We start from the raw sequence: 26,520 nt of genomic DNA, 5'->3' as shown, positions 1-26,520 counted from the left end.
GTTTTACTAACAAGTCGCTGGCTAAAAAGTTTTAGTAACAAATAACTGGCTAAATATTTGAATTGTACAAAATGGTGGATGAAAAATTCCCCTTTGAGCAAGACATTAATACAGTAAAGAAATGCTTCTAACCCAGAAAGCATCTAGCTAGAATTCAAACTAGTTGTTGTAGAAGCCTAGTTAAACTTTAAAATATGGAACATTTTACAATATTTGCTTTGACTCAGGAGGAACGTTTGCTTTGTTCAACTTTATGTAACATATATATTAGATATTTGCCTTTCAATGTGGATTTCAAGTTTGTTCTTAATCCTTTTAGATAGCTGTGTGGACAAAGCAAAAGTAGATGAAAGTGAGCAAAAAGCAGCTGAATTTTCCAAAAAGGTAAGCACAAAGCTAATTCTTTGCATAGGCTTTTCCCCCCTTTTACTTCTTGGTCAGGCATTAGTCATTTTTTAAAAAATATTTAAGAACAGTGAGTGTGTGTTTTTCCAAAGATTTATGCTAAAGGTCCGCAATAATACACCATGCCTGTTTATTTACATGGAAATTCAATAGCTCTTTTCTTCAGGAACTGTGAAAAAAATGTTTTTTACATTTTGTAAATATTTACTCTGGATGAAGTAAAGTAAGAAATAAAATTCCATCTACTATGTTCTTTATTTATGAGTCTTATATACTTTCCTTTAATTTAAAATTAAAATAACATAAAATATAAATTTAAATTCAAGATGAAAATAACATTACAGTTCTCAAAGCACTTTGCTACGTCTATACATAGACCCTGTCTTTATTAAACTACCGTATATACTCGTGTATAAGCCGACCCATGTATAAGCCGAGGCACCTAATTTTACTGCCCAAACCTGGGAAAACTTATTGACTTGGGTATAAGTCGAGGGTGGGAAGCCGGGAGGCAGAGGGAGCTCCTTATTTGGGCAGTGACATCAGGGGGAGTCACTGCCCAAATAAGGAGCTCCCTCTGCCTGCTGGCTGGGTTTGACAAAGCCCAGCTAGCCGGCAGGCAGAGGGAGCTCCTTATTTCGGCAGTGACTCCCCCTGATGTCACTGCCCAAATAAGGAGCTCCCTCTGCCTCCCCAGGTTTGACAAAGCCCAGCCAGGCACCCAGCCAGGGTGCCTGGGGGTTCCCCCTTCACCAGGGCAGCAACAAGCGGCTTTCTGGAGGCAGGGAAGTTGTCCTGGCCTCGCCCCCAGCCTCCTTGTGATTGATAGAAAATGGTGACTCGCGTATAAGCCGAGGAGGCTTTTGTCAGCCTTTAAACAGTGCTGAAAAACTTGGCTTATACGTGAGTATATACGGTATATTATATTTAAACTCAGTGAGGCTCTAGCAGGGATGATTACCAATAACAAAAAGGGAGCAGTACAAAGGAGATAGGGTGAAAGGGGACGGGGGGTGATGACAGTATGTCTGGTAGAAGGGGAGGCTGATAGCAGTATGCCTCGACGGTATGTCTGATAAAACGGGTCTGTCTTACAGGGCCTGTGGAATTGCATTAACTCCCACAGGGTCCTGATCTTCCCTGACAGAGCATTCCACTAAATAGGAGTCAGGGCTGAAAAAGCCCTGGCCCTGGTTGAAGCCAGCCAGATCTCTCTTGAGCCGGGGATCACCAGCAGAATTTTGTTTGCAGAATGTAGCAAACTTCGAGGGACATACTGGAAGAAGCGGCCCTTAGATATGTGAGCCCCATCCCCTTTTGGGCTTTAAAAGTTAACACCAAAACCTTGAATCTGACCTGGTACTCCAACTGGAGCCAATTCAGTTGGCAGAGCACTGGTTGGATATTAGCTCACTGTGGGCTCCATGTAAGGACCCTCACAGCTGCATTTTGCACCAGCTGGAACTTCCAGATCAGGCCCAAAGGTAACCCTGCATTGAGCAAATTGCAGTAATCCGATCAAAATGTGACCATTGTATGGATTACTGTGGCTAGATTGGTCTGGGACAAGTAAGGCACCAGCTGCTTCATGTAGCGTAGATGATGAAAAGCTGTGTGAGTAACATGTGTCATCTGAGCCTCAATTGATAGGGAGGCATCAAGGTACACAAGCAGGCTTTTCGTGGTTTGTGCAGCATTAAATTGTGCACAGTCCAAAGCTGGCAGCTGGCACCCCCATTCCGTTCTGTCCCTCCTCAACCCAGCTAAAGGACTTCCATCTTACCTGGACTGAATTTCAATTGGCTGTCTCTTAACTACTTCACCATGGCTTCTAGACAGCAGGCCAGAGCATCTAGGGCAGTGTCTGAATGGTGTCATCATCATATACAACCCAAACAAAACCTGCTACAGTCGGCTACAAGCGAAACAACACACAACAAAGTTTTTAATTCTGTATAAGGTGCTAAGCAAGTAAATGTGTGTATAAAAAGTTTAAATAACAGAAGCAAAATCCAAACACCAATTATTATGGAAATAGCATATGACATTCAGCAACTAGATGAAGACAGATACAAACATCCTCTAAGCTGTTGTGCAGTCAACAGGGACCATACATACTATGTGACGGGAATTTTGGATATGTAGCCCGTTTCGTGGTCCAACCACTTCATCAGTAGATGTTCATTCAGTCTGCCCTTTTGCTGGAAATTGCATGTGCATAATTACATATCTGTAATGAATGTCTACTAATGAAGAGGACGTTTGTATTTGTATACTCCCAATTTTGAACTGTACTGCCATGCAGAGGACATGATATTTTTGTGTATATTAATCCTCAACTACTGGTAGTTTTTGTATGTCATATGCTACTTGCATAATTATTGGTGTTTTGTGTTTTGCTTCTGTTATTTTTAAAAAATTATATACTTATTCACTTGCGTAGCACCTTATAAATTATTCAGAACTTTGTCACGTGTTGTTTCGCCTGTAGCCGGGTGTAACAGGTTTTGCTTGGGTTGTTTTATTGGTCTGCTACACTTTTTGGTAGATCAGCATATATTATGTCAGAAATTGGTATTTAAATACTTGCACTGAATATTTTGTGTTAATTGTTTTCTGTGTGACAAAAATATGTGGAAAGCATCATTGCGTTCCAATTTTATTTGTTCAATATGTAGTTCCTTTGAGTTTTGAAGTAGGTTTCCTAGCTTTGTCAATTTAAGCCCTCATAGGTATTCTCCTGCAAAAGTTACAGCTGCAAATCTTTTTGTGGTGTTATTTTGTTGGAATCAATATATTTGATGGTTAGTAAGTTACAGTTGGAACAGGCCTAGGCACTGTACTGAAATGTGGATGGTAATCTGTCATTCTCCTGGAAATGTTGCCACTTATAACACTCACAGGTTCATGTGCAATTCTAACAGCAGTGAACTGCTCTCTGGTTTATCTTGAGTACACTATATATACATTTGACATAAGTTCTGCTAGGTAAACAAACTTGCTGATGGATTATTTTACCATTAATAGTATTGCAAGATACAGTACATGTATTGGCTATAATCTATGATATGCCTCCTTATGGGGAAATATAGTTGTCTTTAACACTTTAGATTTGTTTAACAATTCACAGGCTACAGGCCTTTACTTTAACAATTCACAAGCTACAGGAGTTAATTTCTCCTGGAATTGTTGTTCTTTCTGCAGGAATGCTAATATGCTACAGGCAGTTGTTGCTGTCAAACTAGGGTACTTTGAATGGTCGTACAGCATTTCTAAAAGCAATACAATCTACAGAAATTACTTCTGTTAGAAATTGAATATTTGTGGACTTGAGAGAATGTTCTGCTGTCTCTACCAGACCAGGGTTGGTTTTTTGGGTGGTGGGAGGGTTGCTTGTTAAATGGGGAGGTGATTGGGAGGCCTGGTGGGAGAGTGGCTTGCCACCTCTTCTCTGCTGGGCAGTGGTTGGGTTTTGGGGTGGGGGAAGGGTGGCTGGGAGAATGGGGAGGCCTGGCAGGAGGGTGGCCGGGCCCTACTTCTACACCAGGCAGGGGTTGTGTTTTGGGGCAGGGGGAGGGTTTGCTGGGTGAATGGAGAGGTGGGTGGGAGGCTTGGAGGGAGGGTCAGTGGGCATTGCTTCTCCACTGGGCCCGCATTGGTTTTTGGGGTGGGGCAAAAGTGATTGTGCAACCTGGGAGGGTGGTTTTGGGGCAGTGGAGCATCAGGAGGCAAGGCACCACTTCTCCACCAAACTATCTTGTTTTGGGGGGATGGTGGGGGACAGGAGGAAGTGGGAGGGTGGGGAGAGTGGTGGTAGGCCCGGCAAGAAGACTGGCTTCCTGGTGCCCTGGCTGCTCGACCATGGCTGTTGCTGGGTCGGGGGAAGATGTGCAGGGATGTGGCTGGAATGTGAGGGATTCTATTTCTCTTATCGTGCATGGGCACTGTCTCTCCGAGCTGAGGATCCTCTTATATCTGCCTTCTAAAATGGCTGGGGGTAGTGCATCTGGCTCAAGTAAAAACCCTTCTTAAGCTGTGAATTTCCAGTGTTGAAAGAGAGACTGCTATGGCCAGAATATAACTAGTGTGAGTTGGTGACATAAAATATGTGTCCTAGAATGGTCAGTCTGGCATTTAATATCTTTAACTCTCTGTTTTATGACTTATTTTGCATGCTCTATGACTAACTGGCAATTTAATGTGTGTTTTTATCTGGTCACAAGACCATCATAAATTGATTGATTGAATCCCAAAATGTCACATCTTCTATGTCTGCACATTTACAAATATGCTACTATATCTGATTCTAGGTGGTTACAGTTGTTAATATTCATAGCCCAAGAAAAAGTGAAGAAAAACATGATTTGACTAGTTTAGGAGGCTTTATAGGGTTCTATTACTTTACCTAATCTATAGAACACCCCTGTGAAAGTTGGTATATAGTTTGGACAAGGAAGGATAAATGTTTCTATGTTGGCGATCATTGCAGTTTGATGAAGAGTTCACAGCTCGACAGGAGGCACAAACTGAGCTTCAGAAACGAGAAGAGAGAATTAAAGAGCTTGAAACTGAAATCCAGCAGCTACAAAGCCGGGTAAAGTAACAAAATGGACTGTCACAACTAGTTCTGTTTGTTTGTTTTGCATGGGTGGCTGGTTGAAATTAGAGAATTTTGTTGGAATGAAAGGGAAAAGTGTTAACATCGTGCTAAGGAGCAGCAGTGGTGTAGTGGTTAAGGGCAGGTGCATTCTAATCTAAAGGAACCGGGTTTGATTCCCCGCTCTGCTGCTTGAACTGTGGAGGCTGATCTGGGGAATTCAGATTAGCCTGTGCTCTCCTGCACACGCCAGCTGGGTGACCTTGGGCTAGTCACCGTTCTTTGGAGCTCTCTCAGCCCCACCTACCTCACAGGGTGTTTGTTGTGAAGGGAGGGGGGAAGGGAAAGGAGTTTGTAAGCCCCTTTGAGTCTCCTATAGGAGAGAAAAGGGGGATATAAATCCAACTCTTCTTCTTCAAATCCAGCTACGTTAAGCATTCTAACACAGAATAAATTAACAGTTTGCATTTGGTTCAGTGTTTTTAAAAAGGCTAGTAAGACTCAGTTAACAATTCTGAATTAATACCAGTATTAGCTGGCATTTGTTTGGAACCAGTAAAGTGTTACATAGCATGTAGAAGAGATGCTGTCACTTGGCCATGAATTCTAGGGGGTTGTGGTGCTAATTGCAACAAAAACAAAACAAAAAGGAGTCATAACTCTCTAAAGACTAATTTATTGTGGCCTACATTTTTGTGAACTAGATCCTATTGATCTGATGAAGTGAGTGGGCTCTAGCCATGAAATAAATGGGATATTTAAAAAAAAAATTATAAATGGGCTGTGATTCTCTGTTAAAAAGGAGAGGACTACAGAATCAAGTCTTTTTTCTGTAGCATTGTTTAAATGTAACTGAAAATGGCCACCCTTTAGTTTTAAAAAAGGCATGCAAGTACATTGTCCAGGGCTCCAAAAGTCTTCATACATCTCTCCTGAAAGTGTATATAGATACAGATGATGAGCTTCCCTCATATTATCTTGCCAGCAGAAGAGAGCCTTATTAAGAAACACAGCCAAGATCCCAGTCTTTATCCTAATTTCCCAGCCCGTACAGTTAACATCATTTAGAAGATGGATTTTTTGCAGTAGTGAATATTTAAATATGGCAACCTTACGATGATAATTTGGTTTCAGCCAATTGAGTTCCTTTTTTAACAGTTCTATGAATACCACATAGATAAAAATATTTTAAACCCCTGGAATGTATTTTGTTAATGGACCCTTTTTCTTGTTTTCAAATGTCACTTCATTAATTCTCTTGATCTATTTTAATGTGAAGAAATTCTTAGAGAAGTTACATATGGCACTAGCCGCTTCTCACTGTAATGCAGTGCCAAAAATATAACCCATTCCTGTTAAATGACTCATACTGATTTGAAAATGGGATTTTTCCTCATGATATAAGGCCCGTCCGTACCATGGATTTTCCCCCCTTCATGCTATTCTCTCTCATTATGGATTTAATCTTGGTGAAATCCTTCAGCGATATGTAATGGAACACAGTTGAATGATTTTCCTTATTTAAATGGATGTGTAGGTTCTTAAGACTGTCATTTAAATGAGAACTTACTGGGAATCTCTGTTGGTGTGGCCAACATTTTTCTTTACATTTTTTTAATGTGGCTTTCTTTTGCAGGCTCCTGTATCTTCAAGTGGACCTGCTCCAGCAGGGATACCACCTCCACCACCTCCTCCACCTCCTCTTCCTGGAGGTGGACTCCCAGTTCCAGCTCCTCCACCTCCTCCACCTCCTTTGCCTGGAGCACCACCTCCTCCTCCACCACCACCACCTTTGGTTGGAGGTCAACCACCACCTCCTCCGCCTCCTCTTTTTGGTGGCATTCCTCCTCCACCCATAGCTGCACCAGCATTGCCTTTTGGAATGAAGCAGAAGAAAAAATACACCCCTGAAGTATCTATGAAGAGGATTAACTGGGCAAAGGTATAAAAATGCTAAATCCCATTTTTTCCCATTCTGAACAGAAGAGGAGTAAGGATTTTGGTTTGAATATGAAAATGTTGGAAGTAAAATCAGAGATATTTTATTGGGGATTGTAAATTATCCATGTTTGCTAAACATACTAATCTTTTTTTTAACTACCTTTTTTAAACTGGAATATGCTGCCAGAGGAGGTAGTGATGGCCACTAACCTGAATAGCTTTAAAAATGGCTTGGACAGATTTATGGAGCAGAAGTCGATCTATGGCTACCAATCTTGATCCTCCTTGATCTCAGATTGCAAATGCCTTAGCAGACCAGGTGCTCAGGAGCAGCATCAGCAGAGGGCCATTGCTTTCACATCCTGCATGTGAGCTCCCAAAGGCATCTGGTGGGCCACTGCGAGTAGCAGAGTGCTGGACTAGATAGACTCTGGTCTGATCCAGCAGGCTCTTTCTTATGTTGTACCTGGAGCTGTATCTGCAATAGATGCAAACATATGAATTGGGACTAGCAATGCAATTGGATCATGTCCATAAGTGTATGCACAAGAAATTAAATGTACATATTTCAGTAAGCCAACTTTCTTCCAGTACATTGCAGGCAACTGTTTGTGTATTCAAGAAGGTTCATGTGTTCGTGGTTTTACCAACTTTGATTTCATTGAAGATCCCTTTTCACTTGTGTTTTGTTTCTATGAAATAGAAAATGCAGAAATTTTCCTCTTTGGGTATTATAAAGGACCTTTTCTTGTGAGCTTTGTATGAATATGCTTGCTGTTCAGAGCTTCACTTCACTGATTTAGGTCCTCATTTATGGGTAGGTTTATAACTATTCATTCTACTCTGGTAGCTGAGCAGTAGGAAGCTCATTTTCTGTTCATGATTTTATATAAGTTCAGGATAGCAATTTCATCTAATGAAAGTTACCTGATGACAATCCTTTCTGAGTTTCAGGTACATTATGGATGCATAGCATAATACAATACACTTAACATTCTATCAGAATTACAATTCTGATGTATAAACACCATTTGTTATTACCTTATTGGACATGACGAGGGGAAATACATCTGAATAGATCTTTATTTTATCTACACATGGAATTACTGTGCAATATAGCAACACAAATCCAGCGCACTGAGCTACATTCTGAAGTGCAAACAAGGCAAAGAATTGTAATGAGAATCTTTTGGAACAGGGTTTCTTCCAGTTTAATGTTTTGTTGAGGAAAAGGAATAATTTTAACAGATTAATGTGCCCCCTCTCCCTCCAAATTATTTACAAGAGAAAAATAAGAAGTACTTTCTGTGGGTTTCCTGATGTGGAAATTTCCTGGGCATAATTAAGGAATACAAATTTAATAATACATAACGCTAATTCTTTTATTGAAATCCATAATCTCTGTCAAGTGGGTAGAATTTAACATAAAGCGAGGTCTTTAAGATGTAACCAACTTTCATTTTAATTTCAGATTGAGCCATCAGATATCTCAGAAAACTGTTTTTGGTTGAAAGCTAAGGAAGGAAAATTTGAAAATCCGGATCTGCTTGCGAAACTGGCACTTACTTTTGCCACACAGATGAAGGGTAATTATTTGTGTGTGTCAGTTGTGTATACTATCTCACCATCCATGTATATAAACACTTTAAATAGGAGTGGCTGCTTTGAGGAGCGTGCAAGATGGCTTTTGGCAGCGGCAAGATAGGCAAAACAGAGGCAAAGGTGATAGGAGGAATGCGTGCAGATTCAGTTATAGGTGCTCAATAGTTTCAGCCAGTGAAGGGAACTGAGGGGTTAACCCTGAGGCCTCATGGAAGAGCTGGATTTTGGGGGGTGCATATGAAGAAAGGAAAGGGCATCATGCAGCTGTTATAAAAGGGTGTACTAGAGAAAAGGCAGAGTTGTTTGAGAGCAGTAGCCCTTCAGGTGGCTGAAGGTGTAGAGCTAGGCAAGCATAGGTTGTGCGTAAAGGGCATGGTGTGATTTGGAGGGGGACTCAAGCAAGGATTCATTTTCAAGGAAAGGAGCAATGTTACATCTCATTTCAAAGTACAGAATAATCCGTGTTCTGTATCATTTCTGGGTAGTTACATATTTTTGGAGTTATGCCTTTGCGATAGGGTTGTTTTTTTTTGGTGCAATCCTGTGCAGAGTTACTTCCTTTTAACCCCATTGATTTCAGTGGGTTTAAACTGAAGTAATTCTGTATAGGGTTGAACTTCAAGTTTCTTTGTTTTAATGTAAAATTGGGTTTCCCAGTTACTAAACAGACACCAGAAGTAGGTTTTAATAGGCTTTACTAAATACTGTAAGATGCAAACTACAATGGTTTCAATTTTGCTTATTCCAGCCTTTTGATACAAGGCATATTTTCTGGTTAAATTGCAAGGCAGCATAATAATTGTGCTCATGGTGTATATCGGACACAAATTTCCTCTCTTTTGCTAAGGCAAATAACTATCAAGTATTATCAGATCTGCTTCAACACTGCCTTTTTAGTCAAATTCAGTTTTGTAATCTGTGCAATATAATAAGAATATATCAAGTTCTATTGTAGACTTAGGTTTTACTTTAGTCTCCCATCTTCATTTCTGGTGCTCCTCTCTCTTTTCCATCTTCTTACATCATATATATAAACTGTCCCATTGCAAGTAGAGATCTCACCCAAGTCAGGTTTGGAGGATCTGATTTGTTTGCTGACTTATGAAGCAACACATGATGAACACAAATTACAGGTAACACAGAACAAATTGATTCAGCTGGACAGTAAGGAACCATGAAGAATTAAGCACCAGCAAGGCCTATTAAACTGATAGCAGCAACAAAGAAAATTAGCTTAATTCAAAAAATAGCAGTGAAGGGTGAAAAGGAAAAAAAAAGCTATAGTGGTGAAAGTACTGCTTAATATCATTAATGGTAGAATATTAATTATGGCCGATGCATTGCAGATGTTGCCTCAAGCTGTGACGGGGAACTTGCGTGGATTTCCCTCGGTGTTCACATCTGCTTTTACTATTGCTATAACCAGGGGCGTAACGAGGCAGCCCTGGGCAAACTTTAGCCCTGGGCAAAACCTGAGTTGGATGCCCCCCCCCCCATGGGCGGCCACTCCACCACGACCAATTTTTTTTTTGCACCAGGACATTGGTGCCTAAAGGGGGTGCATTTTTAGACATATCAGCACCAAAGTTTCAGCCTATCATCAGGAGACTGTCCTTATGCTACTCCCCAAGTTTGGTGAGGTTTGGTTTAAGGAGTCCAAAGTTATGGACCCTCAAAACTGTAGCCCCCATCTCCTATTAGCTTCCATTTGAAACAATGGGGGATAGGGGCACCCCCTTTGGGAGTCCATAACTTTGGACTCCCTGAACCAAACCTCACCAAACGTGGGGGGTAGCATAAGGACAGTCTCCTGATGATATGCTGAAATTTTGGTGCCGCTGGCCTAAACACTGCGCCCCCTGCAGGCCAAAAATGGAAAACCACTAAAATACCCAAAAACGAACCCAGCATTTTGATGCCCCCCACAAGGTGATGCCCTGGGCAGCTGCCCACCTTGCCCAATGGGCATTACGCCAGTGGCTATAACCTTGTTTTTACCATTCTAAATTGGGGTACATTGCCAGTTCAACATTATTTATGGACTGTTCAATATCTGTGGATTACGTACAGGGAAATGAGAATCATCAAATGTATATAAAAAACAGACCCCTGCTTATCTAGAAACGTTTTTTTTTTTTACACAACACCGATTATTGCTGGAGAGTTAAAGATTATGATTATTCCTACCCCTGTGATATTGCCTGAAAAATGTCACGTTCATTTGGTGTGACAAAAATAAACAGCAGACAATTAGCATTAAAAAACCCCCCCCAAAACTAGTTCTAGTCCAATGTGTGCTTTTTGTGGGCTAGAGGTCACTTGTGTGTAATATAACCTCCCTGGGCAGGCATATGTACCTATCTAATCTCTGTTTATCTGAATTTCTGATGAAAAACAATGTAAACTGTAGGATCACAGCCATGACGTGGCAGGGAGTATAAGGTGAGATGTTATTAAATGTTATTCTGTTGTAATGAAGAAAAGCACACAGACTTCGTCATAGTAACAATTAGTGATGATGTTTTCTATGTTTTGTTGTTGCTTGTAGTGTTGTTTTAACTGAACTACATCCCCAAGAGTTATGGGTGTCTTAAAGGAAATGAGTAGTTCTGTTTCCATGCCAGTCAGAGTTTTATGTTGCTTCCAGCTGACTTATATGAAGGTGCTACTACATGAATGTAGAGGCCCATTTATAGCCTGGGGAACAGGAAAAAAAACACGAACTAAATTATGTCAAAAAGACTCACCTTTCACCCCCAAGGCAGTCAGTGTGTTGGAGAACCAGATCTAGCTTCCATGGCCTTGATTATTTTGAAGGTGCAGGTGTAGCTTCGTGAGGCCGAGGTGATGATTGATAGGCACCATTAGTTGTAACATTGCCTCTCGAAAAGTCTGAAATCTTGTTGAAGCAGATGTTCCTTTAGAGGTGTTTTCTTTCTTTTTTGTTACATACAGTAGGTCAGAAATCTTGCTTTTTTCCCTCAAGGGAGAATGTAAACTTCTGCAGTTTTCTTTATGAAACTCTGTTATATGGAGCATCCAAAAGAATGCTTTATTATCAATAAAATATTCTGGAGCAAACACATTCAACTTTCCATCACTTGTTCTAACTCTGTAGTTGAAAGGTTGGGAGGAATAGGAGAGGAAGATAATTTGTTTTTGGTTGTTAATTTCTGAAACTCTTTGGTTTTTCATTAAAATCAGCGCAGAAAAAGAAGTGTATGTGTGTATGAGGCCCCTTCTACACATGCAGAATAATGGACTTTCAATCCACTTTCAAAATGGTTTGAAAGTGGATTTTGCTGTTCTGCACAGCTGTGAAGTGCATTGAAAGTGCATTATTCTGCATGCGTGGAAGGGGCCTAAGAGAAATGTGCTAGTGTTAAACAACATACTGTTTTGTCACATGATTTCTGAGCTCTCTCATCTTCTTAGCAGTCAGTCTTAAGCTGGCAGAACTGCCTGCAGTTTGCATGAAATGCATGCACATGTTGAGATTTAAATCCAGTGGGAAGTTGAAGAACAAGCATCTGGTCTTTTTTTTTTAACTGAGCTGTCAAAGTGGGAACAGAGTTTTTGAGGTGGCTTATTTTTAATCATTCCGTTAATATGTATTCAAGAATTGTCAACTGTCGCTTATGAATGTAGATGCAAATAACATGCAAAATAATAAGAAATAACTTACTTCTCCTCTCCTTGCCATTTTACTTTTCCTTACAAATACGCCAGATAACTTGTGTGGCTGAACATTTGATCATTCTACATGATGATTGCCATATAAATGTCTTCTGAAGTATGACTGTACAAAGGTGGTTTATGTTGTTCAGTTTTGTGGCAAACTGCATTTGAAATATTCTCAAATGATGGAGATACTTCACAGTCACCACTGATCCTAACTTTTCTGGATGATGAATAAGAAAGGGCCACTGTAGGTCTGCCCAAGGTCTTTGTTACATCCAGTGGAATTTCTGATTTTCTTTGTACAGTACTTTCCTTCCATTCTACAGATGACTCAAAATTGCTGTAGTCTTTTGCACATAAATGATATGTTTGGGACAAAGCTATATAGCCAGTCATCATATGGTGCTGTTGAATAAAGCTTAAGTAATGCTTGTCAGTTTCTTGAATATGTTTGGAATCATTAGCGCAAGTTAAATCTTGCAAGCGTCATTAGACTCAGGCATTTCTGTTTTACTAGCCTCATTGTATAGCCTGATATCATAAAAGCTGATTCTGCTCCTCCAAAACTATTGACTTCTTAATTATCACCCTTAATATACATTTTGGGAAGTTCATTGTAACTCTTGAGTTTGTCAAAATGTATGGATAAGGCTGGAGGTTGAATGACAACACTTGTTACAGATGCAACTTCTCTGATTCATAGGAAGATGTTTTGTATCCCAGACACACTCTGTATTACCTGGTGGGAAAGCAGGAGCATCATTTATAAAATCACCAGCCTAATCGTATATGACAATTGGACTGATTAGATTTGTCACAAGGACATGTTTTTACCTTTTTCTAGTGGGAAAAAATTGACATTTTAAAGAACACTGGGAAAAAAAGAATTCCTATTAAATATTTGTTAGTTAGGAATGCATGAAATGCTTTTCAAGATAAGGCATCATGTGGAAGATATAATATGTTTATTTAATCAAATGTACATAATGAGATAATGACATTCCCTGTGTATATTGCAGAAATATATAGTGTCTTCGAGGATATATTTGTTGATTAAATGTCCCTAATTTTGCCCTCAAGTAATATGCTGGCATTATTATTAAGACAACCCCCCCCCCCCCACTAGTGTCTTATAAGCACGAAGGCAAGGATGGACCTGTTAATATCACAATGGTTTAAACTTCTCTAGCTCTCTTTAATTTTCTGAAGATTACTTGTGAAAAGCTGCAGTGCACCTTCCAGAAAGTTGAGGATTCCTTCACACATTACAGGAAAAGTGTTACCCTTGTATGTGTTTTAGGAAATGGTCCTTTGACCAGTGAAAGAAAGATGCCTTAGGAAAAAAAAGGGGGCAGAGCACATAGTAAGGAAACACTTGAGAATGACCACTGGTTAATTTAATTAACATGTCTGTCCTCTACCTGTTGTTCTATTTCTTGGGGGGAAATGGGAAGGGGTCTATGGCTTAATGGTAGGGCATTTACTTTGCATGGTCAAGGTCCAAGATTTAATTCCTGGCATCAGAAGAATCAGGTAATGGCTAAAGTGAAAGAACTCTGAAGCTTCTGCCTGTCACGGTAGATAATTGCTGACCTTGACAAATAACTGATTCAGTGTAAGCCAGTTTCATATAATTGTGTGTACTGGTCACACAGGAATTCATCTTTTCCAGACCCTATGAAATGACATTTTATCAACCAATTCTGTCAAATTTAGATACTGGGGGAGGGTTTTTTTTAAACATATCAAGTTGCCACTTTTATATATAAAAAGGGCTATTTTAGATAATTCTGAAGGGGAAAGGTGGACCTGAATTATATTTGACCTTATTAATTTTAATTGTGTAGAATTTAATAAAAGCAGCATTATGACTTTACAGGATAAAACATTCTTTATCCTTTTTAGTAATGACCCTGTGAAATGTCACACTCTAGTATTGTGCTGTGTTGAAAGAGTTCTTGATGTATTTAAACTCTTCTTTGAGTTTAATAATTTTATTAGACTTTTTTTGTTAGAAACATGTTGATTGGCATTAACTAGGCAGCCAAATTCTAGGTCTTCTTTTGGAAACTTGTCTAACAGTTTGGCTAAATGCAAGATACGATTTGTATGAAAGAATGTTTTTAATCATGACAAACTTTCAGATAATGTTAGCATGGCAATGTCACCTATTTGGTAAAATACTTTGTTATTTAAGTCAGATTGTCCATGTCTGGTCTCATTTTTCTGGGATGGAGTTGCTGAAGTCCACAGTTTATAGATATGTGGTTAATTTGTAAAATAAAATCAGTAACCCCCTGATGTGGCCAGGATCCATGGTATTCGAGTGTTGAACTATACCAGTAGTCTTTAGGTGATGGCCTGGAGCGGAGTATAAATTGGGTTACAACAATGGCAATGCTATGGGTTTCTTTTTGGGGCAGTATGTGAGAGAAAGTGAAAGAGATAATGAGCAATTGCATTATACAATTAAAAACTGGTCCCATAGTGCAGGTTAATATTATAGGTTCCAGAGACAGTGTGGTGTAGTGGTTAGGAGTGTCAGACTCTAATCAGGAGAACTGGGGTTGATTCCCTACTCCCCTGTTTCACCGAAAATAAGACCTACCCTGAAAATAAGCCCTAGCATGATTTTTAGGGATTTTTGGAGGATGCTTGAAATATAAGCCCTACTCCAAAAATAAGCCCTAGTTACAGATTCCCCGGCGCAGCTGATCTGGTCACATGGAGTGCACAAAATCATTGAAAAAATAAAGACATCCCCTGAAAATAAGTCCTAATGCATCTTTTGGAGCAAAAATTAATATAAGACCCTGCCTTATTTTGGGGGAAACACGGTCTTTCACATGAGCAATGGACTCTACTTTGATGAACCGGATGTGTTTCCCCACTCCTGCACATGAAGCCTGCTGGGTGAGCCTGGGTTAGTCACAATTATCTTGGAACTCTCTCAGCCCCATCTGTCTTACAAGACACTTGTTGTGGAAAGGGGAAGGAAAAGTGATTGTAAGCTGCTTTGAGACTCCTTAAAGATAGAGAAAAGCTAGGTATAAAAACCAACTCTTCTTTTAGGTGTATGCCTAATCTGAAACACTGGCTGTTGTGGGTTTTCCAGACTGTGTGGCCATGGTCTGGTCGTTTTTGCTCCTAAAGTTTCACCAGCATCTATGGCTGGTATCTTCACTCACAACAGCCAGCAGTACAAATATGAAACAGCCTGTCTGTTAAATAATGCTGCTTTTCTATCAGTATAATGTCACTCAAGGAATTATATTCCTCTTTAAAAAAAATAAGGCAAGCATTGAAAGTGCAAAAATATAACATAAAGCAACCGAACAAAATGCCCAGCAGCACTAGTACCAGCAGAAACTGTTTGGCCACTGTGTGAAACAGGATGCTGGATTCGATGGACTTCTGCTCTGATCCATCAGGGCTCTTCTTATGCTTTAATGTTTATAAGCAGAAGATCAACATCAGCATAATAACCCAGGAAAATCAAATGGGAATGAAATAAACAGAACAGAAGATCCAAGATGGGCAAACACCGTAAATGTGGCCCAGCCATAGAAAGAAACCAGTCTTGGGTAGCTGTCCTCCTTATTTTTAATGCAGGTGCAACTAGAGAATGGCGTTCATTGGCAATCTCAGCTGATAGGCATATTTATGAGAGAGAGAAGACAATCTTTCAGATATTGTCGTCGCTGATTTTTTTTTTTTGAGGGCTTATTTTGATGGATTATTTTGAGGGATTATTCAACCACATCATTCCAACATGGAACATGCTGCTGATACCCAACAATATAACTAATGTAACTTGAGTATGGTAATGATAGCTAAATGTTATAGTTGTCAGGGAAGGTCCCCCCCCCCCCACACACACACCCCAAGCTTTCCGTTGTATACAACTATGTTACATATTGCTTCCCTACACCTACCAGCATTTAGGACCTGATGTAATTTGGCTCATCTGGCACCTGCATTGTGTAAAGTGATGCATGGTTCTGCTTTTCCAAAGAAGATTATCCTAGATGACTATTTGGTGCTTTCAAATTGTAATGCAATAACACTAAATAAATTATTTTTATTTTTGCTTCATTTATACCCCAGCTTTCTTGCTAATGAAGTTCCAAAGCAACCTACTAAATAGTTCTCCTTTCCTCCATTTTTGTCATGACAACATCCCTCTGAGATATGTTAGACTAAGAGTGTGTGACAGTCCCAAGGTCACCCGGCAAGTTCCCAAAAACTCAAACCCAGGACTTTCAGACCCCAGCCCAATAGTATCCACTGCACCATTGTCATTTGATCATTCTGTTGTAGATTTGATTTATTCTTCCAGGATTGAAATTTTAGCCATAGAGTGCCTATTTACTTCAACTTATTACTGGTTGAAACATTGTATAAACTATCTGAATTAGCACTTAATCTGTATACTAATGGTGAAGCCAGCCAAATCTGAGGGAATTTAAATCTGTTTAATGGAGCTGTGAACTGACAGGTCAGATCTTTCTACAAACCTGAAAAGGGTCACAGGTTTGCAGGGGGAAAAAAAAGCAAAATCTAAAAACAAACAAAATCTGAGGGGTTTAAAAAGCTGACAGTGATTTAAAAAAGGAGAACCTTAAAGCAGTGAATTCTCTATGTGGCTGCTATTAGGCAGCCACAGTAATCCAGGCTGGGTTTCTATAAGTAAAAAAGCAGGGGGAGAGGGAGGGCAAGGGTCCTTTCCAGGTCTGTTTTGGCCTTTGAGGTAGGATTTATGGGACTAGTGCAGCCTAGGGTTTTTAGCTCCAGTTTGGGAAATTCATGGAGATTTTGTGGTAGATTTTGAGGAAGGCAGGGTCTATGGAGAGGTGAGACCTCAGCCAAATTTCATGCCATACAGTACACTCTTCAAAGCTGCCATTTTTCCCCCCAGGGAGACAGATCTCTGTTGTCTGAAATTCAGTTTTAATTGTTGGGGAATCTCCAGGTCCCATCTGGAGGTTGGCAACCGTAGGCCTTACAGTAACTTTGGGGTGACTTGATACCACCCAATTTGCTTGACTCAACTAGACCTAGCTGCTTTTGACTGCTCTGCAGCAGGCATCCTATGAATGCCAGAGTGGTGTAATAATTAGAGCTTCAGATCAGAGGCTGGAAGTCCAGAGCTTAAATCACTGGTCTCCCATAGATGCTCAGTAGATGATGATGTGCCCATCACAGGCTTTCAGCCTAACCTACCTCACTGGGTAGTTGTGAGGATAAAAAGGAAGAAGGGAGAAGGTCCCCACTGTGAAAAAAGGCTGGGTATAGATCAAGTTAAAAAAATATAGTTGAGGATAGGGGGCAGAAAAGATTGGCTCAGAAGGAGAAAATGAGGCAAGGAGAGAGAAAAGGAAATGGGGGTTGCCAGGAGGAGGGAAAGGGGACAATGATGTGCCCACCCCCTTGAGGGTTCACTAGGATGCAAATAGGCCTGCCCCAGTGTCCAGCACCACACAACTGTGCCATATTTTTTCTAGGTAGAAGCTTGCTGTCATGATAAGCAATGTATTTTGTTCAGCTTGTAGACTGGCTCAGAATATTTAATTAATAAAATTTAAAGAAGTGATACCATCTGCTCACAATAAATGTCTTTTTTATGATGATGGTGGTGATTTGGACCTCTAAAGAAATATGCCAACACAGGATTGTTAAAAGCTTATTTATATTATTGTTATGTGTTGGGTATTTAAAATTAATATTAGAACATTTGTAAGTTTGGGACTGTAACTGTGTGCGGATGGCACATTTTATAATATTTGGATGTTACTCTGGCTAACGGGAAAGACATCTGTGCTTTCATTTCTGTGGCACCGATTGCTGGTATAGAACTGTTTTACCGCTAGTCTGGTTGCTGGAATTTGTCTAATGCTAACTATAAATGTCTGTGTATAGGAAAGTGATGAGCCACTAAGGTAACTTTGTAACATATATTTCTTAGTAAATGGAATTTGGGGTTACCTGTGATTTGTTGGCAAACCAGACTTGGTTTCCTTTAGTAGCTTTCTTAGAATTTTTACGGTTATGCTCACAGTCCAATTACCAAGGTTTATAAAGCAAGTTAAATCCTTCTCCCTAAAGGATCATGTTAATTTCTGGCTCTTGTAATTTAGATTGTGTATTTTGCCAATGAAGAATGATAGTGGCGCTCTGAAGAAATTAATTGTGTGTACTGTAGATCAGTAAAGGTAGTAATTGGTTCTTAATAGCCTTTAATAACTGTGATTCTACAATCTCAGTTCCTTTGCCACTTTTTAAAGGAGCAAAGGCTCTATTTCATTAAGACTTTATGTTTTTACCATTGTGTGCAAGTTATGCTTTCATTTATTTTCAAAATCTGAAAAGTACACCTTTAATATCTATGTATGATGTACATCATGTGCATTATATATTGTGTGCAGTATATGAAATATTGTAGAACAGTGTGTTAAAATTCCAACGGCAAAATTTTGCTTATGTTTTTTGCCTTATATGCCAGATGCCAGAGCTGTAACTTTGGGAGCAAACTATTCTGCAAAGTGGACCAGCAGGTGACTTGTCCTTTCAAGGGGACTATTAGCTTGACACTCAATTTTGTGTGAGTACAATTTGAACTTGCCCCAAGGAGGCCCAGGTTCAAATTCCCTCTAGTGGTAAAGAATACTGGCTGTCGTTGGGGTGATCATGCACTGTCAGCATAACCTACCTGACAAGAACCACCCACTAGTCCAAATTGTCCATCTTGCTGGTCTCCCAATCGCCATCCTGTGCATCTGTGCATTCCCTCTTCACTCCCCCTCCCCCCCCGAACATAGAATCAAATTAAACTGGGATGGGGGATGAAATAAACTATTAGGCTTGGAGTCCTTGGACTCCTATGAGGTCCCCATCTTATGCATTTAAAATTTTTTTAGGAATAACTTGCATTTTATTGAATTTTAATGTTCTTACCTTTTATGTAAGCTGCCCTGAGCTTGGCCTCAGCTGGAAAGGCCAAGATGTAAAAATAATAAAATAAATAAATAAAAACAAAGTATTGCAGGGATAAAAAATGCGAAGCCCTATGCACTCCACCCTACATTCCTTAGTGGGAATTTATAGATGTATAGATTAATTGTCCAAGTGACCATTCACTATTTTTGTGGAGGCGACCACAAAGAAGCTTACCTGGTTGTATATTGTGGCCGCAAACCTGAGAACAGCCAATGCAAATGAATTGTTTAGGTTCTGTCGTTTTTCAGGAGCGCACGAATAGGAATAAACAAATGCCATTACTTTATTATTAGCTTGAATTCAGAAATATTTGTACACAAGCTTCTTTCTTTAAAAATTTGGAGGCTTCAGAATGAATGCCTGACATTTAATGGGGGAAACTGTTCTACAGATGGAGAGTTCTGAAGAACATAAACCTTAAGTATCTTGACCTCAGGGGGAAAAAAAAAAAGAAACATTGGGGCCTTTTCTTCTCTTACCCGTACATATAACGTTCCTTCTGGTTTTAAATGCACGCCACAAGAGGGCACAGCTGTGAACAAGGCTCTCTCTGAAGAGTCAAATAGACATTAATCACGAGGGTGATGCGCTTGCTGTGATCCAGGCATGAGTGTGGGAATCAGCAGTCCCTAAAGGTGATTAATCAGGACAAACGAATAAATAACCTTCTTTTGCAGTCTTCTGGGTTTCAAACTGCAGGTGGCTCTCTTGATCTTCTGGTTAGCTCATTCTGAGTGTGTCCAGCCTGGATGCTTACCCCCCCCCCCCCTAATCTCTCCTCACACCCCATTATATGTTTGAATGCCAACTAGAGGATAGTGGATAATAGACAAGTGAAACACTAATTTTCAACTGGGGAATAGGGGACTGAAGCAAAACAGAAAGGTATCCCAGAAGATGCAGATGTAGCTAGATGTATATCTAGATTGGAAGTGTCAGTTGAGAAGCTGAAAGATGATCCAATTGCCTTTCTGTGACTTTAGTTTGGTTGTTCATTTTCCAGTTAGCTGTAGTTTGGTGTGCCAGATTAAAAACTGTGTGTGTGTATAAATTATTGACTTGACATGACAATAAGCTATTCCTCCCCCCACTCCCAATTCCAAAATTGTTGTTGATGCCAACTGGGGTTATTTAAATGAATATATTAATGCATTAAAACTGTGGCTACACTTAATATTACTACCTCATGTGTTTGATAGTGTGATATCTTGGTTATCCAAAGGTCAGTTGAGGTTGCATGATTATTTTAACCTATAATTGGCTAAGGATTTGAACATCTGATGGTGAACCCTTAGCCAATCGCTGTGCAAGAAGCATACTAGAGCAAGCTCTGTGCATCCTGTATTCCCCTTGGCTCATGCCCCACCCAACACCTCCCAAACAAAGCCACCGCTGCCCCTGAGTCTGGCTCAAGGTGCCCCGATCCCACCTGCCCCAAGTGGACACTTGGGCTCTGGGCCAATGGGTGGAAAGCTGCCATTGCCTCAGAGCCCTCCACAAGCCTCCCGCCAAAGTCCCCTCCTTGCTGCCTGGATGACAACCCTCCCACTTCCTCCCCACCCCATACAACCCCTTCTCCCGCCCTCCAGAAACAACACACAGCCCCAGTCACCCCCTTCCAAATGACCCCATTTTCCCCACATGCCAATGGTGCCAAGCTGTGCTCCCTGTAGCCCAGAATCCCCCACTTTACTAACCCCCACACTCACCTACAATGCCAACACCCTAAGGTGAGTCCGGCTGGACCTTCGGTGGAGGCTGATGTGCAGGGGCACTCCTGGCATGGGCGGGGGAAGGAGTCAGAGGATCCCTGACCAGCCCTCCTCTCTTACTTTAGTGCTAGTATTTAATATGACTAGAGTGTAATGGAGATGTTTAATTATGATTAAGGGCTTTATAATAGTGACAGCTAGATTCTGTCATGTCATATTTGTGCATCCTTCTTTAGAACCAAATTCTGCTGATTTCACCAGGATTTGCTCTTCAGCGAGCGTGCATGGGATCACAATCCATCCGGTTTTTTTCCTTGTGATATAGTATCTGTTTTAATTGTGTTCAGTCCCAATAGCAAGCAGTTCTGTGACACACTCACCCAACAACATAATTGATCCCTGAATATTTAATGTTCAGTCTTACAGAGCTTTCAAAACTAGTTTTGCTAAAAGAGCGTTGTAGATTGCAAATTAACCTTAAGGATGATACATGCTGCGTTGCTGCAGCTGGGCTATTGTTTAAGAGAGTCACTGTGTGGGCCTCTCTGGGATTGCTTCTGTGTTCTCCCTTTTGTGTGAACTTTTTGTCTGAGAAGCTACTGTGCAAACACTGGACGTTCAATAGCACCTGCTTCTGTTGTAGGGCATGCAAGTCGTCTTTTATTGAGAGCGCATCAGTAGCCATTTCATTCATCGCTATACAAAAGGCCTCCATAAGGAGTAGCATTCCACTGACGCCAGACTAAACCAATGCTTCCAGCAATGGTGACGCTTGTAAACATTGAGCCTGCTCTGGTCCACCTTTTGTTCATCAGACAATTGCATTCGGACCAGTTTTCAAAGTAAAAAGGCCACCTCAGGAGTGTAGATTATTCTCTGTCAGAAGACCAAGGACAGATATATTTCCTTTGCTCTACACATATAATATTTTAAACTGAGCTGACAAAAACAAACAAGCATTGCTGCTTTTAATTTAAAGTCTACGAAGTGTTATCTGGAAGTTTTTAACAGGAAGCTTTTGGAAGTATTTCCTTAGAAGGCTTGACTGAGAAATGGACTCTAGAAAGACTCTGCAGAATCATATTCATTCTGCAAGAACATCAAACTTTTAACAAGAGTTCAGTGAGCTTTTGCAGAATCCTAGGACTTCAGAACAAATGGTGTGCTCCCCCATTTGGTGGCAGGGAGAAAATATACACATACTCACTGTAAAAACAAATGCTCGCAATTTCCTGTAAAATGTGGAAGGAAAAAGGGAAATTTAAATCACTGTGGAACAAAGTACTATTTTTAGCACACCTGTTAACCGCTCTCTGCAAGTTAGAATAATGTTTGTCTTTCTTAGTTCCTAGTTACATCTAGATTACATTACTGCAATGCTGTCTACATAGGGCTGCCCATGAGAAGTGTTCAGAGACTTCCATTGCTGCAGAATGTTGCCACTAGGATGTTGACTGGAGTGGGTTCCAGAGTCCATATCACTTGAGTCTTGGTCCTTCTATACTGGCCCCGATTGGTTTCTGGACACAATTCAAGAAGCTGATGTTGACCTTTAAAACCCTTTATATGGTTTGGGAACAACATACCTGAAGGACTGCCTACTCCCTTATGAACTCATTTGACAACAATGGTCATATTCAGAGGCCCTGCTTTGATTACCCCCCCCCCCTTCCCACACACACACCTTCTGAAATTAGATGGGTGGCAATCGAAGAGACAGCCTTCTCTGATGTGACTCCAAAACTCTGAAACTCTTCCCAGGGAAGTTTGTCTTTCCCTTTCTGCTGCCATCTTCTGCCAGTGGGTGAAGACTTTTTAAATTTTGTTTGGTATTCCCTCAGCAATCCCTCCTTCCTGAGCAATGTTATTTGTTATTTTTGTGTCTTTGTGTATATCTTAGTTCTGATTTTAATGTTTTGGGTTTTGTTGTTTTTAATGGCTTTAAATCACAATTCCATTGTGTATATTTTCATTTGTTGCTGCCTTGGTGGCCCTTATGAGGGAAGAAAGGTGAGGTATACATTTGTAAAATAAATAAATAGTAGCATGACTTCTGTCACTTCTGCAATTGCTTCCATGCTGTACTGGGAATGTGTACAACTTTCTGTTTATATAATGATTTGCAAAACTCACATGCATGACCCCATAATACTTGGCATATTTTGTAAACCTAGTCTTGGGAGCAACCAGAAATTGGTCTGCATTCCTAGATTGGCATAGGATCAGTGCAAAAGAAGTGTCTGTCATATTGCAGATGCAACTTGCAAAAGAATCTTGATCCATAAACGATTTTGCTTAACCAGAAGTAGAGAAAACAATGGTTGCATTTGTGTAGGTACAGTTACTTATATATAGCAAATGGTGTGGTTCTGTGTCAGAATCGTTGCTATTATAGCTGTTTTTTGGAAGTGTACTTTTGGGCTGTCTTAATTGTCAAGAATACCATGCACTGTCTTTGACGGCTAGTCTTCCAGGATTTGCCTTATCTGGCACAAGAGAAAGGCAAAAGGGATTAGAACAAAAACACAGCTATTATATGAATTCATCTAATGCATTTGAGGTTTCTCTGCCCAGTGTTAGTTCATCGTAACCACCTTCTGATGCCCACAAGGAATTAATTTGTGAGTGATCCAGGCCAGGTGGGAATGTTATCTTAGCAAATACAGAAACCCTCTGTTTAATATTCTCCATGTTAAAATTAAGTAGTTTCAGAGGTGATGAGGAATGAGTGAGTTTGAGATTTATGGTAATTGAAGAACAGCCTCAGTGTAACAGTGAGCACTATATTTTTCTCAACATTGTTGGTCTCCAAGGTCTCCATTAAACAGAATAAGGATTGCTACTTCTCAGAACTTGTCAGATTCGGGGCATACAATCTGCATGCACAATTGAGGTGCTAAGGACACTGGTCTACCTTTGTTATAACCTTGTTTATACAGTTAGAGAGCACATTGACTACTGTATGCATTATTTCTGCAATGGAACGAGAGCTGTACTTGTAAAGATTTTGTAAGAAATACACAGGAGAAAGGAAGCAATAGCCTCTGGATTCTAAAACATCTAATACAGTCACAGTGATACAGTGCTCAAATGAACTGTGGCAAATTTAATGAGCAATCGAGGACAGAGACACATGTACTGGACACACTAGGGAAAGAGATTACGTGTACAGGGACTAATTAGCATGAAATATGAATACATTCGTATAAGTAGTCTTGATCTATGGGCCTCCTATATTATAGTGAATGATTTTTGCATGAGTTTAAGGAAGAGAAAGTCAGAACTTGGACTGTTAGAGAATTTTAAAATAGCACTTCAGCTTTTTTCATTCCAAGAAACTTCATTTGCTGGAGAAAGTTAGGTTAGTGATGACCTAAGAAAGTTAGGTTAGTGATGACCTAAGAAAAGATCAAACATTTTTAAAAACCTTCCTCCTTTCTTCCCTTGAAATCCAAATCAGGAAAATATGTTTATGGGGATTTGTGAAATTTTGATCAATTTTGAATAAAGTGGAGTGGCATTTATGCTGTACATAAATTTGCTATAGCTGTATGATTCATGAAGACAGAAAGCGAAAGAACAGACTGCACCACCCAACCACTATTTAGACCATTATCTTTCTGTCAAGCAGCAGTGGGATGTCCCATCCACCCTGACTGATCCCTCCACTCACTGGTGAGGCATATTTGGGGGACCACCCCATAAACAATAAATTTGTGTACTTCCAGCAACAGGAGGGTGGGGCACTCCTTGAGGCTCAGCTATAACCTACAACATTTTTTTCCAGAACAGTTTCAGGCACTTTTGACTTTAAAAAAGCTTCTTGACTTATAAGCAAAACACATACAAAGAGTAAATATGTGAAGGTAAAAACATTAATGTCACAAACTAGAAACAAAAAGGAATGAGAGGGTAATATTTATTTTTAAATCTGTTATTTTCTCACACAGATGCTGGATCTAGAACTTAGTAATAATTGATTGTTGAGGCAACAGAATGAATGTTACCCAAGAAAAGGCTCTTTCTATACTTATTTGTGTAGCACAAATAAGTCTGGTGCCTGGGAAGGGCAGGAAAGGATGCTGGAGGCAGGAAGGAAAAAGGAGGAGGGGATGGAGGCGTGCTCGTTGTGTCCCAAGTGCAACTTGCCGTTGTTGGCGTTGCCACTGTGGAGCCTTCACGAGGACGAAAGAGCTGCATGCAGCTCCGGAGCCGCGGGTTGCCAACTCCTGTGCTACACAAATAAGTATAGAAAGAGCCTTTTCTTGGGTAACATTCATTCCGTTGCCTCAACAATCAATTATATATTTCAGTAGCAAGTTGTAACGTATGACCACAACAGCAAGTTGTTTGCAGAGTAACATCTCAACATCTGCCATATTGAGTTGTGTCCATTTTATCATCTGAAGCTGGTGGACTTGTTGGGTAATATCGCCTGACATTTCTTTTCCATACAAAATCATATCTTACTCTTTTTCATTCTTGAGATATGTGTCCTCTTCTCCTGATGTCTCTCTTCCACCTAAGGGCACATCTTCCTCTTTTTCACATTATCTTTGTTTTCTTCTTAATTACTCACATAAAAGATTTAAGAAGCACTCCTAAGCAGATCTACTCAGAAATTCAGTGGGATTTGTCCCCAGGAAAGTGTTCTTAGGATTTCAGTCTGAACTGTATAATTAACCATTGTCAGCAATAAAACTGGATAACTCATTCAGAGGAATTCATTCATTTCAATAGTTGTTGTCTTCGGTTGCTTGGAAGTGCTGTCAGCGATCTAGTTAAAGTTGTCATATGCTCTCTGGCACTCCAGCAGCTGATGAGAAAAAGACCAATGGTGTGACCTAGAGTTTCAGGTAATTCCTAGAACCATGGTGGCGAACCTATGGCACTCCAGATGTTCATGGACTACAATTCCCATCAGCCCCTGCCAGCATGGCCAATTGGCCAATTGGCATGGCCAATTGGCATGGCCAATTGGCCTTCTGTTTCTGATAGCTGCCCCTCCCTTCAGGTCTCCCTCTAGTTGCCTGGCAACCCTAGATCTGCTTCACAGCAAGTGTGCGTGGGGAGTAATTTATCCATCTTTAATACAATGCAAATTACCTTTTAATATGGATCTTCCAAAGCAAGTAGTACAACCAACTTTTAAAGAAATAAGCTTATCCCTGATTTCATCTCATAGGTTGGTTTAAAGGAGAGCAGCATTGTCTTGAATATTCTCAGCATTTGTTGATCATTTATTTGGCCAAATCCATCATGAAGAGGGATAAGGATTATTTTTTGGAAAGCCTGAATATTCCATCAGTTTTAAAGGTCTGCTGTTCACTGTTACTAATTCAATGCAATCACCAAGCAAAGTAGTCTGATCAATTTTTTTACTTTTACTTACCTGGCTGTTTAACATGCTAAGATGTATCGGTATGGAGACAAATCTGTTTTTAAATGGAGGACGGTGATTACCATAATAATAACTTGCTTACTTACTTATTCAGATTTATATCCTGCCCTATCCCCTCAGGATTCAGGGCAGGTCACAACAGCTTAATCACAATTCATTAAAAATATTTAAAAACAATGGCTAAC

The 26,520-nt window shown here is 40.2% G+C and overlaps 1 protein-coding gene across 5 annotated transcripts in view; it reads left to right on the top strand.

Moving 5' to 3' along the window:
* Nucleotides 1–26,520, top strand: part of DIAPH2 (diaphanous related formin 2) — a 413,545-nt gene that overhangs the window by 72,509 nt on the left and 314,516 nt on the right. For all 5 annotated transcript variants that reach the window (XM_048514791.1, XM_048514790.1, XM_048514789.1 and 2 more), the window contains 4 exons: nt 320–384; nt 4,895–4,999; nt 6,639–6,944; nt 8,415–8,529. In XM_048514791.1, the coding sequence (XP_048370748.1) occupies nt 320–384; nt 4,895–4,999; nt 6,639–6,944; nt 8,415–8,529 (591 nt within the window). The remainder of the gene's footprint in view (nt 1–319; nt 385–4,894; nt 5,000–6,638; nt 6,945–8,414; nt 8,530–26,520) is intronic.

Source organism: Sphaerodactylus townsendi, linkage group LG13, assembly GCF_021028975.2.
Source record: "Sphaerodactylus townsendi isolate TG3544 linkage group LG13, MPM_Stown_v2.3, whole genome shotgun sequence".
NCBI lineage: Eukaryota > Metazoa > Chordata > Lepidosauria > Squamata > Sphaerodactylidae > Sphaerodactylus > Sphaerodactylus townsendi.
This window is presented reverse-complemented; position numbering and strand designations above follow the sequence as displayed.